Here is an 18767-nt window from a genome sequence, read left to right on the forward strand (position 1 = left end):
CTTCTTTCGTGTCTGCGTTCACTAAAGTGCCATGGTTGCAATAACTGCTATCAAACCAGCTAGGCTAAAAGTCTGTACTCCCATCACTGTGAGTTAAACAATGGACAGTACTTCATTTGCACGAGCATAACATGACCACAGATGTAATATGAGAAGGAATTTCCATGACTTGGAAAAAGCAAAGAAAAAAAGAAATAGCATTACGAATATAGCATGAACTAATGATAGATATTACAACCACATATGCGGGTTTATAATGCAGTCTTCTACACAGAGTGATGGGTGCTCTGTTGTCACTATGTGCATCCTCTCTAGACCACCCATGCATGTGCGAGTGACAAAAAAAATTTTTTGTCCAACTGACCTTCCCACTGACTCAGGGTAACTGAAGTGAGGTTTAATTTAGTAGGTTTCAGTGACATTTTGGCAGCGGATGTTACACGACCTCCTTTGTTTGTATATCTTCTTTATTCAATGTCTGCTCAAGTTGCATTTCTCTGCATTTATTAAGGAAGTTATACCTGTAGCAATACCACTATTCCATTCCTGCTTGAGCACTATACCTCAACTGAGGGCCATACTTACTCCATACGTGGCACCTGTTGGGATGGCTCAGTGGCTGTAGCATTTCGCTGCTGAGCATGAGGTCATTGATTCGATTCTCAGCTGCGGCGGCCGCATTTTGAAAGAAGCGAAATGCAAAAACACTCACGTACTTTGTGCAGTGGAACTTAATCTGTAGCCCTTCACTACAGCGTCTTTCGTAGCCGCAGTGTTGCTTCGCGACATTAAGCCTGTGGGAATTTAGTGTCCTGTGACAAGAATGGACAACCTCAAGGATACTATGTATTATTGAAGAATAGGAAGACCAGCATTGAGCCGACGGAGTACTGCTGGCTGTGACTTCTGTGAACGCAAGTTGCCCACACTGAGCAGTCCCTTTTTATGAAAGCAGCAGCAACATCGCAGACAGGAAGAGGTAGTAGACCAGTGCAGGTGTGGCCCGTAACAGTTAGCTTGGGTTCACACCTGGGACTTCTCCCCATGCAGTGTGGAGTAGACCTGGGTCCAAACTCTGGCTTGCTGGCTACGGCTTGTCCTGCGCTCAAATTCAACCTCTTTCTTGGCCACGAATGGTTCTGTGATTGTCTTCCAACGCGCATTGCAGCAACATTTCCCACATGTCTGAATCAATCAAAAACTATATCTGGCATGATCTTCTCTACTTTGTCAGGTCTCTTTGATGCACTGTCACTGAAGACAATCGTTGCCGACCTCAGAGCCAGCATCCAAGCCCAGCTGAGGAACCTCAGCAACGCCTACCAGTTCTACAAGAGCAGCCAGATGACTGAGGAGCTCGAGAGCAGGCCACTGAGGGCACTGCAGACAGCACCCCACGAGCTCCACGTGGCCGCTCACAGCTTAGGGCTGCACTTGCAGGCAGCCTTGAAACGGTAAGTTTGCCTTTTTGTTGAATGTACACTCAACTAGCATAAGAAACTCACGGGTCCTTATGTTACACCTGAGTGACTGCAGTGCATTAGCATCGCACCTTAATATCATTTGATGGTCATCCACACTAATTCCTCCTCTATTCGTTGCTACCTGTAAACTCTGTACCTCTCTCATTATCCTTGTGTCGCTCTGCTTATCTTGCTGTCTGTTTTTTTTTCTCTTATTTCTTTTGTATGTGACTCGCTGTATCTCTTTCCCTCCAGTCTGTCAGCTGTTGCTTATATTAGTTTCATACAGTAGAACCCCGCTGATACGTTTATCATGGGACCATTAAAAAAAAGAACGTAAGAGACGGGAAACGCAAGAGCCGAGAAACGGGAAAAATTGAGAAATAAGAGTAGTGGTGCACACAATTTTATTTTAATTCTTGCGTTTGAAAAAAAGTCACAGTTTCGCCCGGAAGGCAAAGCATCGATTGCGATAGCAAATTAGTAGACAGCTATACAAAGTAAGGATAGTAGTTTTATCGTCCGTGTAAACTTGTGAACATTTGCTTATATTAACTATATTAACAAGCTTGGTGTCAGCGCGCACAGGCAAACATGAACACATCACACTCGATGACCGCGGACATGTTCTGTCAAAACGCGGTCTTGAGGAAGCGCTGTGGCAGCAGCAAGTGAAGTGACCTTCGTGCTGTCTATCGCTTCAAAGAAAACTGAGCGGCAAAAACACAGCACGCACAGCGGTATGAGCCGTCAGCGCACCTAGACTCTGCCCCCATCACTTTCAAGATACAGCCTGCGCAGTATACAGTTGATGCCATAGTACAACGCCGCCCTGTATCCCTCCCCTCCCCCCGGTGCCTCGAGCGGGATAGAAGACGGTGCTCTTACTCCCCGCTTTCCTTTCTTGCACGTGTTAGATTGCGTCGCCATCGTCAGCTCCCCTCACACGCTCATCAACACCATCACTTGCGCATACAGCATATGGCGCGCGGTGATGGTGTTATCGCCCTTGGACTTTATACGGAACACGTACACTCCAAAACCAATTTTAGGACCCCAACGCGTCATAGGCACCATCTTTAGATAGCAAATACGGATCTCAAAGGCCATGCTTTTGCTGGCGGAAACCGAAAATACGTCATAGGTGTCGTCCCCGGCACTTTGGGCTGCCAATCCCATCGTCAAGCCATCAAGCTAAGCTACACGAAAAGTAAATATGGCCGCTCGGGCCAGTGCAGGGTGGAAATACGCAACGCACGATGCGGGAACGGTCCAACAGTTGCGACGCAACATCGGGGTTCCCAATGCATTGGATCTTATGGGAGCTGTGCCGGGACCGGCCAAAAATGACGTAACAGCCAGGAAAACACAACATCCCGGAACACAACAGCGGGGTTATACTGTGCATTGTTTGGTAGCTCAGTACTGTGTTGGTAGTGCATTCAGTAAGAGAACAACACAACAGCAGCAGTCAGTGTGCCAAATGCCTCATTAAAAGACTCGTTTATGAAGCTGTATTCTGGCTGCAAGAATATTATCGAGCATAGGTGCCAAATGCCTCATGCCAAATGAACCAAACACCAAGCATGTCATGCTCCTCCTCATGGCGCATGCAAACTACCTCTCTTACTCCAAATTCCATGTTGACGGCTCCTACGAAGGCCGGCGACCATCCTGTACAGTACTGACATTAAATGTATGGATTTGCAAATACTCGAATATCACCGAATCGAATAGTGAATGTTTGAATAATTTGACTTGCAATTAAAATATTGTTCATATCTACTATTCCATTTTCGACTATATTCAGTATATTTGGTTTAGACACCCATGCAGTGCTGCATGTCGAGTCTGCCTCTCGTGCTCCATGCCGCGCAAACGAGTGCCTCACTTTGTTGCTTTGTCTTTGGCATCAAAGAAGCATCAAGTGTGCCTTGAACGGGCTGCCCCGGTTGATGCAGACGTGGACTTTGTCTCCATGCGCACTTCCTCCCTACTGCCTGCGCTCCCCAACATTGGCCCGATGCGGGGATCGCACATACACACCGTGGCTGAACGCCACAGTTCGCAGAATGGCGCTGCATCAGCTGGGGCCGCCTGTGTCAGTGCAAGGTTTGCCCAGGTCGACAGGATCATTCGAAATGATGATGTGGCACGGACAGAGGGAACGGCAACAAAAGTAGCAAATATTTCGGAAAGTGTGAAAGCATGTGCGAAGATGGGGCCGATTAGCCGTCGAAAGGCACACAGATCGTGTTGGACACCGTGGCAACGAACTTCACGTAGCTTCAACAGCCATCATTCTAACCCATTCACATGATCTCGCGACCAATCACTTATGAGCTACCTGTACGAACATTTAAGTGGCAAGCATTCCACAACAACTTGCAGCCCGTTACCACATCTGCCAGCAGTGACTTTTCGTCACGGCCACACTGCCTAGGCCATTAGGCCTAATCGGTGCTGCTTTATGAGGCGTTGGCGACTAAAGTAATGGCTTGGTGCCAAATCAACGCAGATCTGTTCACAGCAGCTATGTGATAATCGGAAAGCCGACAAACTGCATCACAAACAAAAGCGAGTGCACGAGATAGCAACGAAGTTGCTCGCGGCCGCCATATTTTTGGCACACACCATACGGCGGCCTCTCGTTCCCGACGCCTTTCGTAGACGCACATCAGTCCCTTTTTGTAGCTTCAAGCAACCCGTCACAAGACAAGCTTCGGATTTACATGGCGGGCATGAAAGTGTCATATCTTGGATGCATGCATTTGCGTGGACGGCAGATGATAGAGGGGAAGGGGAGAAGTGTCACATGAACTCGCTGTGACCCTCCAGATTTGAGAATCTTTGACATGTGGCAAATCGCACCAAACATGACAACATAACGGCACGGACAGTCCTTCACTTTAATGTCACCACTGGCTACGTGCAGAGTGGTAATCGAGTCACATGACGGGTGGCCCTTTCATCTGTTACGCAGATTGGCCTTACGACAACCCACCTTCCGTAAAGTTGGGATAGCCCTTCTGTGTTTTGGAGAAAAACTGGAAAGCAAAGCTTTCTATGCAATAAGAAATTGCCACAAAACACAGGTCATCTATTAAACTCAGAACCTCATTAGTATTCAGTACAATAAAATTTCACTAATTCATTAGCTTCAGAGGGGAAAAAAGCTGTTGAATTCTATTCAACAAGCATTTTATTGATAAAAAAAATATTTTCAGGAACTTCACACACTAGAACTGCGCCGTAATCAGTGCTGGCATAATTTGGAGTTTCCTTTAACAAGAGTAGACCGTACTGTATTTGATTTCTGCATATGATAATATGTAAGTTACTGATAGCTTGCTACCCTCTTGTTATGCAATGCTAGGAGACTCCCGAGCAAGTGTTGCACCGTACTTTCTTGCCTAAAATTTGTAAATTTTATATTCGATATTCAATTCGAAACTTGCTATTTGGTATTCTCACACTCCTAATTAAAAGATATCAAAGCAGTAATCTCAGACACTTGTCCCACATAGCCTTCTTGAATTCTTCCAAGCTTGTTCTCCACAATAAGTTTCAATTCGTACAGCTGGCGCACATCCCCATCATTTTTATAGAAGCTGCAGAACTGGAAAACCTTGCCATAAGGCGTTACCGGGACAGAATGAAATTTTTGTGCTTATATAACAGTCATTTAGGAATAGATAAAACATTATATATTCTATCGGCTAGCCACCGCTGCACGCGCCCTTATCACAATAAAAAGGTTAGAGATTTTTCTTGCAGGACCAAAGCATTTAAAAATTCCTTTTTCCCGTGCACGATTTCCGAATGGAACACATTGCCTGCCACAATTGTTGACTGTCCAACAGTTCCATCATTTCTTTCTGCACTTGTTAATAAACCATAGTCATCCCTCGTCTCTACGTGTCAAATCATGATAGTGAAAAAAATTTTCTTGTGCTGTTTTTTATGTGCAGATTCTTGTTCAGTGTCTGCTATCTTGTTTGAGCTTGTCTGATATTTCTGTTTTGTTCCAAATGCCCACTTCTGCCTAAGGCCTGATAACAAGGCTGGCAGTACTCATAAAATAATAAATAAATAAAAATAAAAGTAAAATGAATAAAGTTGTCCAAGCCCTAATTAACTAACTTGCTGTGTTTTGAAGTGCCACAGGGCAGCCTGCACGTAGCCATGTGTTATGCAATTTGCCTGGAAACCAAGTTGTGTTTGACTCCCATATCAAAGTAGGATACTAAGATAGCAGAGTTGGGTACCGTTCACGATGGCCAGGCTGTGTCACGAATCATGGACTTCCTGTTTTTGCCTTTCCACATCTATCGTCTCTTGTGCTGTGTTGACACTGTCTATTTGTGCCTCACTTCTGTAGATGTTACAGGATCTGAGCATTGCAGTTTAACATTTCAATAGCATTTAATGCATTCGGACAAGTACACTTGGACCTCAATATAATGAACACGGATATGAAAAATTACTGGATATAACAAAGTAGATCTAAAATGCAGTGATGGAAGTGCTGCTCCAAACTGTCATTTTTTTTAGTAACTGCTCCGAACCTGCTCTGAAACGGCGCTGGGAAATTCAATCTCATACTGATTACCAATTGCTGATGTGACAACTGTGATATGTGACTGATTACTTTTACGTTCTGATGCGCAGCTTTATCAGCTTTGATCTCATTTCTGCCACAAGAACTGGTATTTTAAATATATAGCTCATTTAGCTGTATTTTTGAACTTGACATGCAGACTATATTGGTGAAATGTGAAATTAACAGAGATTACTTCAATCTCATATCGCTTAGCAACTGCTGCTTTGGCAACAGTTAAATGTGATCATGGTTACTTTTATAACGTGGTGCGCAGATTTACCGGTGTGATCTCATTTCTGCCACAAGTACTGGTATTTTAAATATCTAGCTCATTTTACTGCGTGTTAGAAAACCATTCATCTTCTGAATTGTTTGTTTCCTGCAATTTGCGTTGGTTATTGTATGTGCAATATGTTTTATAATAAATATTAATATTTATGAGACGCTTCGGTGATGCTTTTAACTCCAAGAGTCGTATGGCAGATTTTGCCATCTGCTCCTAAAACACCAATAGCTGCTCCGAACTAGCATTTTCTGCTCCAGAAACACTTATGACTGCCCAAAAGTGGCATTTTTCCTGCTCTGCAATCTGCTCCAAAAGGTAAAATGTCACTTCCCTCACTGAAAATGTTTTATGTCATGTTACAGCACTGAGTTCTGTAAATTGTACTTAATGCGACATTTCTATGCCACCACTGTGTGAATTGTCACAGGCCACATCAAGCTGCCTAGAGCAGTTGTTGCCCTGAGAACTGTCTAGTTGAGAAGGAAAGTAGACCAAATTTAATATATGGGCCCGTGAAGCCCCTTGCCAATTGTGGGCTTGATGTCAGTCATAGAGTTTCTCACCATAACACCTAGAGGGTAACCTGGCGCCACCGTCTATGCGAGTTTATTAAAGGGTGCTGTGCCGTCATGGTAATGAAAGGGATATGTCTCTGCGAGGCTTGTGTTGGCTGGTGTTGTACGAGGCTTTGTCTAAAACCTGGATATGGCTACAGAAATAATGTGTTCTTAAAATAAAATCTGCATAAAAGGCTTTCATTCACCCATACAGTTGAACCTCATTATAACAAAGTCGTATCTGACACAAAAATACCTTCGTTAGATCTGATATTCGTTAAAAGCATATATTCGCTACACACTGATAATAGTGAGAAAGATTTCATATTTACTTCGTTATATCCAATCATTCGTTATATCCATGTTCGCTATATCGCGGCTTCACTGTATTATATCTCTCAATAAAGTTTACTCACTTACAATGCAGAATCAACCGAAGAAAAGCAAGAACAGACGACAAGTTGTTCCAAAGCAAGCGAGAATCATGTCGTTTGTCCTCCAACTTTAGCAGCCATCTGATACTTTTTACGCTTCATATAATTGTTTATCCAATAATAAGTCCTCAAAAATAAACACATGTTTTTGTGTAACAATAAAACTAAAACAGCATTTTACGTGCTGTTTCAGCAGTAAATCAATCATTGCGACAGACGGAACGGTGCTAGCCAGGCTTCCTGGCTATCCGAGAACGATGCCAATCCGAAGTCGCAATATACCGGCATTCCAAAGCATACCACAGCACAGCAACGCCAGATTTCCCTCTAGGTAATATAGTGAGAACCTCTATGATGTCAGTCTTTCCTCTGCACGGCTGTGCACCTATCCTATGTAGGTTATGCAATGCACAGTGACAAATTAAACTAATAGCTGGACTTAGGGTTCCAAGAATGAAACCTCATTTTGAATTGCACTTGCAGCACTCAGGCAGTTGAAAGCATCACCGAGTCCATAGGAGAGGATGCTGAAATGGAGTCACTGGAAGCGAATCTCAGCTGCCTGCTGGCTGAAGTCAAAGAAGAGCTTGCGTCAAGCTACAGCTGCCTTGAAGAGGTGTCTATGCTGCTGGACAAGAGATCAGGTTGGTAGAAACACGGGTCGTGGTGACCATAGCCGGTAAACTTCCTTCTTTTCTAGAAGGCCAGTTGCAGCGAAATTTTTGACAGCTGAACAAGCCCAGTTGCAGATAGCGTAAATGTAAAGCAGCCTCCCTGCAAAATTTTATGTTTGATGTAGTGAGTCATGAAATGCCTGCAAAAATAGACATTTTGATACCTAAACTAAACAAAGCCAGCATTACCGCTCGTCAGAAATGATGCGAAACCTGGAAAGTTGAGAAACGGTGTAGCTTCTAGGCATGACCTTGGAGACTGGGCAGCGCCCACAGCATGCTTAAAATCTTGGAAACCATGTTCTGAAATTGGTGTCATATTCGCTAACCACCAAATTCCCATGTCGTCTGCATAGGCACTGTTTAAAGGCTAGTAAGAAAAAAATCTAACAATTTCCAGCCCTGCAAGTTTGCCCAGATTTTCAGCTAGTACGTATTATACTCACTTATAACTAGAGACCGGATTTTAGGCAAATGCCTTTTTTGTTCCTTGCGCTCCTATCACCCCACTTTGATATATGAGCATGAATTAGAGGTTAAGAAGGGCTTTTATAGTGTTTTTATAGTGCCTATAAATGCCTATTTTGGTGTTTGTGCCTAAATGCCTATAAATGCCTATTTTCAATATTGGCGCCTATATGAACACTATTTAGCCTCAAGTTTTGCTTTCGAGTGCAGTTAGAGACCGTTATTCATGTTACCGGGCAACATTGACTGTTCGGAACTCTATGGGGTTCAACCTAGTCATCTAGTTCAACCAACTTTCGGAAAACAACCACTAGCAGCAGTGAAATGGGACGCGCCGCGGTTGGCGAATGTGAAACCGCGGAAAACCATCAGGGCAAAGGAGGGTAAAGAGCAAAAGAAAAAAAGAAAAATGTGATGTGCACGCGGCTTTTGTTTTGTTTTTAATTTACTTTTTAAGATGTTCACTGCCGTCAAGCGTTCGTTCTCAGCGTACAAGATCATTTCAGTGACAAGAGGAACAATTTTGAATCCAAAAATCTGGAGATGGTGGTTGTTTGCTATTGTTTCCACAGTCTTCACAGTGATTCTTAGACTACGTTCCACGTGCTCTCCAAACAGATTTCTTCAAACACGTGCACTTCAAATGGGCGGAAGTGTATTTGGAAGTGTTGGGGCGTTTTGCCTGTACAATTCCGATAATGTCATTGTATATGAGAATATTGCCAGAGTTGTACCTAACAGTTCCCATGTAAGAACATGTTAATTTCTTAATAAATTGTAGTCTCTCTTGCATTTATTATTTCTCTGTTTTTGTTGTGTCTTGATTTAATTGCAGTCAGGCAGACATGAAGTAGCGCTTTTTTTAATCAGTATTCCCAGCTTTCCAGTATTCTTTTTCATGCTTCTTTCACTTTATGCAACGCTCGAGTACAGTGGCCATTGAACATGAATATGAGCAGCGTGCTTGTTGAATTACTCTAAATGATCGTCATTAGTCCAGCAGTTTTATGGGACAATTGCACGGCTATGTTCAACTGTTGGCGCCTTTGTGCCATCATAAACAATAACATTTCTTGTTTTCCTGTCGTAGATACAGGTCGCGTACGTCTTCGTTTGAAATTATTTCCATTTATGTAAAAATTTATTGTGCCTATATTTACGACATTGGAGGCCTAAAACATTGCTTTGCCTGCCTATTTTTGGCGCCTAAAACGTGCTTTTTTAATGCCTAAAGATCCAGCCTCTACTTGATAACCAATTTAGCCAAAGCAAAATTTGTTGTTCTTAACTTCCAAGGCTTAAATTTATGGTAATGACTGACTGTAACACACCTGTTCACTCAGTGGTGGTGACATTATGCTGCCGAGCACAAGGTCACGGGTTCAATTCCAACTGCCATGGCCATATTCCGATGGGGGTGCAATCCGAATGGAAAGACATCCGTGCAATGAGATATTGTTGTATGTTTATAAAACAAAGCTCAGGTGGTCAAAATTAATTCCTAGCCAGCAAACAAAGTTTCCTTCATATTCAATTTATGATTCTCTGGCAGAATGCCTGACTATTTAATTAGTATAATTAGATGAATACTGATTGCATTTCCATCCCTGCGCAGCACCCAAGCTTCCTGGTGAGAGCCCGACCCTGGAGCTTCCACCACCCGTCACAAGTACTGGGCCTGTTGTAGTCATAAACGAAGACGACGTCCCCGTCATTGAGGATGAGGTGAGAGCCTTGTCACTGTATCTGCCACCAAGACAGGGTGACTATGACACTCCACTGCAGTGCCAACTACAAGATCGCACCATCTGCTTAGATTTAGGTGTGCAGTTTCTAATCAGGGCGCATTCATTCCACTCACAACCACGTTCCTTGTGGCACTCATGCTTCACTGGAAAACTTAGCCCCTGTGGTTAAGCCACAGTCAGCAGCAACCAATTTAAGCCCACTGCAAGATGAAAGCCTCTGCCTCTTCCAGAGATCTTCACTTACATCTGACCTGCATCACCCCTAACTCATCTGATGACTGCAAATTTCCTAATCTCAGCTCTCCCTCCACTGTGTCCCTTGTTGTTAAGTAAAAGAATTAGTGCCAATGGATGGAAGCTTCCTTTTCTTCCCCTGGCCCCTATACTGTTACTTTAATAGACCAGCTGTTATCTGTTCCGCACATAACATGTACTGGGCCAGTATAATGTAGTGATGCCTTCCACTAAATTCTATTCCACTGTTCACGATCAGCTTATCCCATTGATAACGCGGGTGGAGCATCGCTGTGACCACTGAAGAAGCACAAAAAGGCATGTCATCAGAAAAGACAAGGCATGAAATCACGGCGCTGCTCAACTCTAGTATTTCCATTTAATTTATTCTCAAGTAATCTTTGTTAAGATTACTTGAGGGAAATCCTGAGGCCACAGTCATTCAACCACCATGGAAATGATGAGTAGTATGTGGATGCCTCTGCGATTTGGCATGGATCTGCTGGAAAAGGAAACTGCAGCATCATTTGTTGTACTTTGGAGTTCAGCTGTGTTGCGTCCTAGTCACACAACATTTCTTTAAAACAGTTGGAGCATTTTATGTTCACAACTACTTCGTCCTGTCATGTAACTGGTAGGGTCTGAAGCACTCTTGGTAACATGCCCGACGCCGACACTTAAGTTATTTGCGAGTGTGATCCCGCGAACGAAAGTACATCCGAGTGGTAGTGTATGCCCAAGCTGGTGCCATTCTCCGAAAGCCAAATGGGAAGCCTTCCACAAGACAGGCCTGCAAAGCATTCAGATGAGCATGTGTTTGGTCTGCATGTGCCAGTGTCCCACACCTGAAGGGAAAAAAAGCAAGTTTCTCTTGTACCCGAGTCACTCACACCATCCAGTGGCGCTAGCATTGAAACACTCGCGCCACCTCTCGTAGCTGCGTGTGTATGAGAGAAGCTGAATGTCAGGAGACGCGATATTTATGCTAGGAAAACGAATGTCAGGGACACAAGAGAGCTGTTCAAAGCGAAATGGATAAAGCTTAGACAAGTCCATGTATGACCCATCTTGTCCATGCTGGATGAAGTACTCTACTGGTGGCATATTAAAGCACTAGTACCAGGCTTCTTTCTGGCATTTTTAGTATGAAACTCTATGCTCCTAATCCAAGCTGCTGTCTTTTTCATTGCCCGTCATGCAGTCCTTGGCTTTCTTTCCAAGTTTCTTATACTCCACGTTTCAGTAGACTCCTTTCAATATGAACTTAAAGAGACCTTGTGAACCTGTTCTGTCTTTTCAGGAGTTCAGCTCAACAGAGCTGTGCTGAATCTATGGAATACTAAACAGAGGGCTCCAAACTGTTCAGCTTATCAGAGCGTTCACGTTGATGGAGTTTGTCTTCAGAAAAAGTCTACTGCATTAACCTTATCATTTGCGGTTCACATACCCTCCGTACGTTCTTGGACAGTCAACTTATACTATGTCCCTTTTTTTTATTCGTTCCTTCAGAAATGTGAAGAGAAACCTGACAACGTAAGTAAAATACGCGTCTAAGGATTCATACTGGTGTACTGAATAGGGAACCTCCAGTACTAAAACCTACACAACACCCACCACCTGGTAAAAGAGCGACACTGTTAAAAGCTTCCAGGGTGTCATTCCATACAATTTAAGTGCACATTAGTACTAATGCAAATGGTAGTTTATCTGTGAATACAATAGTTCAGATTCTTGGCCCAAGCCAAACTCTCAATAGTACAACACGCAGTGCATTTCACAAAATGGAAGAACATGCGGGATAGTAGAATAGAATCTTGGCATGAGTGGGTGCTATGCTGTCAAGCTTGTTCGTATTTTAAGAGTAGCGCTATAACACAAGAAAGACGCAATACGACGGACAATGAAACTGGTTCATATTCTGGAAATATGAACCAATACTAACTCGCCCAGTGTACTATTTTTCTTAACATAATTTCTAGTTCCAAGGGCTCTTTTGTATGTTCCAATGCTTTGTCCATCGTATTGTCTTTCTTGTGTTCCATGTCAGTTAAAGCGCTACCCTCAAAATATGAATCAGTACCAACTCGTCCAGTTCACTCTTTGCATTTCAAGCTTCAAGCAGAGTGTGTGAGCTGTGTTTGCGAGAACTGTAATTGAGCATTAATAATTCCCAGCCTTGTGCTGTTGTATTATGGCCCGTAAGGTAAACATACCTTTACTCTGCCAGATACAGGTTGGTCCGCTAGTAGAGGGAACACGCGAGCGCGTGGCTCATGCTCCACGCAGCGTCATGTGCAGGAAGCAGTGAAAACCCAGAGCATGCACGAAACGGTGCAGGGGCGTAGCATGCCGCGCATCGTCTGCTACCAAATCGCCCCTTCGCCTTGCTCGCGCGTGGCTGCCCTGCCATGCAGTGGCATGTCAAGAGCCCCCGCTTCTAGGAGAAACATGTTTTTCGTGCACAGCCACCCTTGAGGTGTAGAAAGCACATAAATACACTCACTATTACTGCAGAATGCGAATAAGCAGCGGCAGAACTATGTTTCGGAGAATGGTGTTTTTGGATACGCCAAATAACATCGCTGCGCGGCATTTCGCGCGAGCATTCTGCAGACAGAAACACATACACAACACCGTCGGTAACTGCAAATTCTTCTGTATGTGTTTCCTTATGTACATTAGTGTTGTCGGGAACCGAGGGGTCGCAGCGGAGCGCCAGAACAAGAGGACCAGCTCAGCAGGCTTTCAGAACAAACTAGCGCGTGCCGTGCTTGCGCCGCTGGCACGCGCCGCCCAACTTTATTTTTCTCGTCAGTCGCAGCCGGCCCCAAGGCGCCGGCTGAGAGCGCTGGCCTTAGCATTCCCGCTTAGCAGCGTCGGTGAGCGCTACAGGGCCTAGACGGGAACGCCTAGACGGAACGGTGAAATGTACTCGTCGACGAGGCAGAGATGAGGCTGTCTTGGTGTCAAGCAGGCGATGGCGGCGCATGCTGACGTCAAGGTCGAAATGAGTGAGGAAGTCGGAACTGAGGATAAGCTGATGGACGTCGGCTATGATGAAGACCCACCGTAATGTGCGCCGCAGGCCTAGGTCGAGAGTGAGGGACCGCAGACCATACGTGGCGATGGAAGTAGAGTTTGCCGTGCGAAGTGTAGGTCCAGGTGACTTAGAAGCGCGGTCACGCTTGGAGGACGGCAGTACACTGACCCGTGTCTACAAGGAACCGCAGGCCGGAAATGCGATCCATGACTATGAAAAGGTGGCCGGGTTTTAAGGCGAGGTCACATGCCGCCGTCAGTGATCTCGCGGTGCGTTTCCCGACCATTCGCATGGGGACTTGCACTGACGGGCGCGGTGCTGGAAAGTGCGATGGTACCAGCAGATAGGCGAGCGTCGAGGACTGCGCGAGCGGCGACTGGTTGGGGAAGAACGACAGCGGCTGGGACATGAGGTGGAGCCGCGCTGGTCATGGGAGGACTTCCGAAGGGCGTCGATGGAAACGGCGAGCTGGTCAATCCTGGACTCTAAGCGGGCTATGGTTGAGGACTGTGGCGTTGAAGAGAGGGCGGCGACTGAAGGAGAAGTCGCGTTGTGGATTCAATCAGCGAGCTGGGCGAGGCGGTCGAGGGTCAAGTCCTCTGTAGCGGCCAAGACAAGGCGGGTGGACTGTGGTAAGCGCTGCAGGAAGAGCTCCCTCAACAGCGCACTGTTCGAGTTGATGTTGCTTGTGCCCAGGAGCTGTTGCATGCTGTTGAGCAGTTGGGAAGGGCGGCGATCTCCAAGGTCCTCGGAGGTAAGCAGCTGCTGGATGTGCGCGCTCTCAGACGCCGTGGTACGTTCTAAAATGCTCTGCTTCAGTTGCTGGTATGGGGCATCACTCAAAGGTGCAGCGATAACGTCCGCCACTTCCTGAGCCACCTCAGGAGACAGGTTGCAAAGTAAGTGGCGAAACCGCGAAGTCTCCGAGGTGATGAGGTGCAGATTGAAGGTGGCTTCGACCTGGGCGAACCAAACCTGCGGGTTGTGGCGCCAGAACGTGGGCAGGCGGAGCTGTAGAGCTGCAACGTCACGTGGGCACGACGTAGCGTCAGGCGGAAGGTTACCTGAGGGCGGGGGGTTGCTGGGGTCGGTCATCTCTTAGGCCGGCTGAAAAATGCCGTGCACAGGAGCACCGAAAACAAACTGCAGTGTGACTCGTGCTCGTTTTATTGAGTCAATTGCCACGCTCCATCCACGAAGTGAATGTTTTTCAATCTATCCTGCGATAACTTCTGAACATGAAGCTTCCTTCAGAAAAACAGCGCTTCATAGCGCCTATAATGTTCTGAAAGCTCGATCATTTCTATGGTCTTAGCATTCAGATGGCTGGCAATCCAAGCGCAGCTTTGCTCCTTTAGATTGCGTTCATCGCAACCGCGACTCAAGACAAGAGATGTGGTCGCCCAGCCGCACGCCACGCCTCCCGCCGTGCGCGGGAGGCGTGGCGGGAGCGCACGGCAAGTGTCGCCACTGCGTTGTTTCACGCATGCACTTGGTTTCTGCCGCTTCCCATTCTCGACGCTGCGCGGAGCCTGAGCCCCACGCTCCCGCGTTCCCTCTAACAGTGGGCCGACCTGCACATCACCACAGCTGATGACCATTACGGGCAGGTTACAGGATGCATTCATCGCCAAAATCCGCGCCATTTTCTTATTGTGATGCGCCAATTTGGCTTGCCGGCTTGTCAAAGCTTCACGTCACACCGATTCTGCACAATATTTTTCTTGTTTAGAGTAATTACGTCTTTATGCTTTGGCTTTATTACAGGTATTTGAAGCTCTGCTGTCAGACAAGGTTGAACCTGGTGATGTTGAGCAAGGAGATGACTATGACGTAAGAAAATTCTTGTGGCTCTCAACTACACATCTGCAGTCAGAGTTGATTGGCGATGAAGAGAGAGGAATATGACTGACTTTGTTTTTACATAGATAGCTAATAACATTTCATGCTTCAACTACAGCATTAGGTAGATATCCCTATGCTGAACGCCCAATTGGTTGGTTATGTATAAACTGAAAACTGGAATGTTGAAGCTGTTGCTAAAACTTGACGGCTCTGGAATAACGAGGGTTGTTAAAACAACAAGGTGGTTTTTTAAAGGGGCCCTGTAACAGCTTCTTGAGCATTGTAAGAAAATGCTTCCGATCTGTGAGACAGAGGCTGTTGTTAACATGTGAGCCAAATATTACTGCACTGCACGCAGCAGGGAATTTACATTCTACTGTCAAACACAGCAAAAAATCACTTGCTCTAGCTTCTGCAATGTTGTCATGCATCGTCATCGAAAGCAGCTGGCTCACTAACGCTATTGGCTGATTTCGTGATCACGAGAGCATTCTCAGTAATACGCAATTGCTAATGTAGAGTTAAATGAAAAATGTATGTGTCTGCAATCTCGAAAAGATAGAAAAATCATTTCATCTTTGCACTGCGCATAGTTGTATCTGCTGTGCATGGCCTCCAAGATTTCAGCGACGTGCTCCGTAGCAGTGTCTGCCGTGGCCGCCACGGGGTGCCGCAAGTGACACTCAACTTTTGGCCGGGTGTTTGCCCTCTAGGGGGCTCCTCCACTGTGTAACTTCCAGAGCACTAGTGGAGATGAAAGGAGAGAGAAAGCCTGGTGTCGGTGCGATAACTCCACTTGTAGTTTAAGGATTTGAAACAATTTGGCGGCATGAGATTCATGAGACAATGTCCGTTAATAGTGAGGCCTATTCTATGATTAGTTAGAAAACTGTATCAGGGCCCCTTTAAGAAAAGCTTATAGAAGACTCTTGAAAAAGCTTTTGGGGAAGACAGACCCTTGGATTGGTTAGCGATGTCCTGCAGCAGCTTGCATTTACTGCACTGGTGATCGTGCTTTTGTGTGTCAAGACAACACGTGGATGAGGAAATCATACACAGACAACAGGAGAGTGACTATGCCTCATCTGCATTGTAGAAAAGAAGTTTTTAAGCACCAACTAATCTGCAGCAGTATTTTTTAGCAACCACTTTCAGGAATATGATCACTTGTGCGAGATGTCGCGCGACTGGGGACCGGACGCATCATCGTATATACAGCTCATAGCATTCTTAGCACTGTGCCAAGCTCGATACCTTTGGACTGTGCCAGAAATAATGTCGGCCTTATACTTTGATGCGTCTGACGCTGAGTCGCACAATATCTCATGGATGTAAATGTATTCTTGAAGATGATTGCACAAGGATACCACCTATGTCCGGAATCCCTTTAAAAGAATGGTGCAGGTGCCTTGTGATGCCTTCAGATTTCATGTTGTAGGACATGCTGCACAGTTAAAAATAATGTGGGTTTAGTATTTGGCGTTCATGTCGGAAGCTTAATGCCGAAGGCATGCCTGACACTTGACATGACACTTGCATGACACTTGCCTCACATGGGTTTGTGAGGCAAGTGCTTTGAGAAGCAGTTCATGCTTACGATCTTTCAAGATGATGTGATTCCCGTGGAAATTGTTCTCAGCCTGGATGAACTACACAGAGCGGAGTCATTCCCTTGCGATTCCGGAGCCATCAAGTTGTAGCAACAGCTTCACCATTCAAGTTTCCAGCTTATACATGATCAACCATTTGAAACATAGCTACAGTAAACCCTCATTATAATGAAATCATCTGGACTCGGTTGTAGTAGTATGACTGTGAGCCGTAGCTTCTATGACACTTGCGTTATGCTCATGGCGAGCAGTGACATGTGCATTGACAGAGGTAACAGCATCTGCAATTTCTCGACATTCCGAAGTTTTCTATGCAATATTGTTCTCTCTCAACAGAGCACGTTGATAGCCCCCCACCAACGTACATTTTAATTAGTGCATTACTGTGCTAAGCATAACATAGAAGCGCATTTAATTTACGCTCATTAATGCACCTCTGCTTGCAGTTTCCTTCGCAGAAGAAGCAAAAAGAGGCCTCTGCAGTTGTATTTAAGGAGCTGAAGAGCGTGCTTGTCATCAAGGCCAAGGAGCATCGTGAGCGAGAGAAAAATGCACTAGCGCGTTCTGGAGTAGAGGGAGGGCACTTTGACAAGCTAGGTTTTGTCGTGCCCGAAGCCGAGGGCCCCACCGAGAATGACGGTCATGTCGGTGATTGCTCTCCCGCATTCGAAGAAGGCGCGGCGGCGAGGAGCACGACCCCAATGCACAAGACTGCCATGGGTGACGAGTGCTCTGAAAGTCTGGAGTTTCAGCTTAGCAACGCTGGAGAATCGGCAAAACAGGAAATTTCGGAAGTACCCATGCACGCTACCGCTGGGTTCGCACTACCGTCTTCCGAGGGAATGTGCATGCCTAATCCACGGAACATAGCCCTCATGGCTGCAATAAGGTCTCAACAGCTGATGCGGATGCCGGTCAGCACGTTTGAAGATGGCGTGAGTGACAGTTCTTCGGATGAAAATGAGCAGGAGTGTGATGCGTGAATGGAGACAATGGCATTAATTTATTAAATTACATTGACCACTACTGAGCATTTTCACCTCTGCTGGTATGCTCCTCATTTCTTGAAAGTGCTGTGCTCAGGTTGTGTTTGTCATTGATGAAACTTTCTTGAGCTTGAAAAATTGTTTTACAAGCAAAATGGGTAGTGTGGTGCTCTCCTTAAAAAAACAGTATAGTATTGGCCATGAGATCGTGCAAAGTCGCCGCCTTGTGGGCACTGGCTGAGCCACAGATAGTGTAGATTGCACCGCGCGTCGTCTGCTAGGCACTACATGTTTACATGTGTGTGTACGGCGTGAATAGACCGCTTCTTCTGTGGCTGTAACGCTGTCATAAATTACTGGTCTGCATTTTTTGACAGTGTACAAAAGCATTTAGCGTTGTGCTGTCGTCTTTGCGCTGTAGTACGTTCAGTGAATGCCCGTGTCGAGCGCGTGATGTGCGATTGTTGCACCCTCCGCGCGCCACATTCATATGAATTTTATTATCACTTCGTGTTTCTATACCATCACAAAAGCATTTTAGCTCGTTTTAAATAAATGAAGTTGTAGCAGCGCGTGCTTTACTGACTCGTCACGGTGTGTTAATCACTCCGAAAACTCTCTGATACCACGAAAATATGAACGGGGTGGTGTGAACATCACTGAGCAGTAGAAAAGAAGAGTCGTAAGCGTGTACTCATATCATATCGAATCATACACATTATATTACAATACCTGCAATATGATAATTGCAACAATCGCATGACTCTCGCTTAATATTTATACAACCACTACGGCGAATTAACTTTGCCTCACAATTAA

The 18767-nt window shown here is 45.5% G+C and overlaps 1 protein-coding gene across 1 annotated transcript in view; it reads left to right on the top strand.

Annotated features, from left to right (window-relative positions):
- Positions 1-18565, top strand: part of LOC119461190 (vezatin) — a 32944-nt gene extending 14379 nt beyond the window's left edge. Inside the window, exons 9-13 of the mRNA XM_049671947.1 lie at positions 1235-1454; positions 7827-7987; positions 10101-10210; positions 15275-15340; positions 17409-18565. Of these exons, the coding sequence (XP_049527904.1) occupies positions 1235-1454; positions 7827-7987; positions 10101-10210; positions 15275-15340; positions 17409-17945 (1094 nt within the window). The 3' untranslated portion in view covers positions 17946-18565. The remainder of the gene's footprint in view (positions 1-1234; positions 1455-7826; positions 7988-10100; positions 10211-15274; positions 15341-17408) is intronic.
- Positions 18566-18767: the final 202 nt, after the last annotated feature.

Source organism: Dermacentor silvarum, chromosome 8, assembly GCF_013339745.2.
Source record: "Dermacentor silvarum isolate Dsil-2018 chromosome 8, BIME_Dsil_1.4, whole genome shotgun sequence".
In the NCBI taxonomy this organism is placed as follows: domain Eukaryota; kingdom Metazoa; phylum Arthropoda; class Arachnida; order Ixodida; family Ixodidae; genus Dermacentor; species Dermacentor silvarum.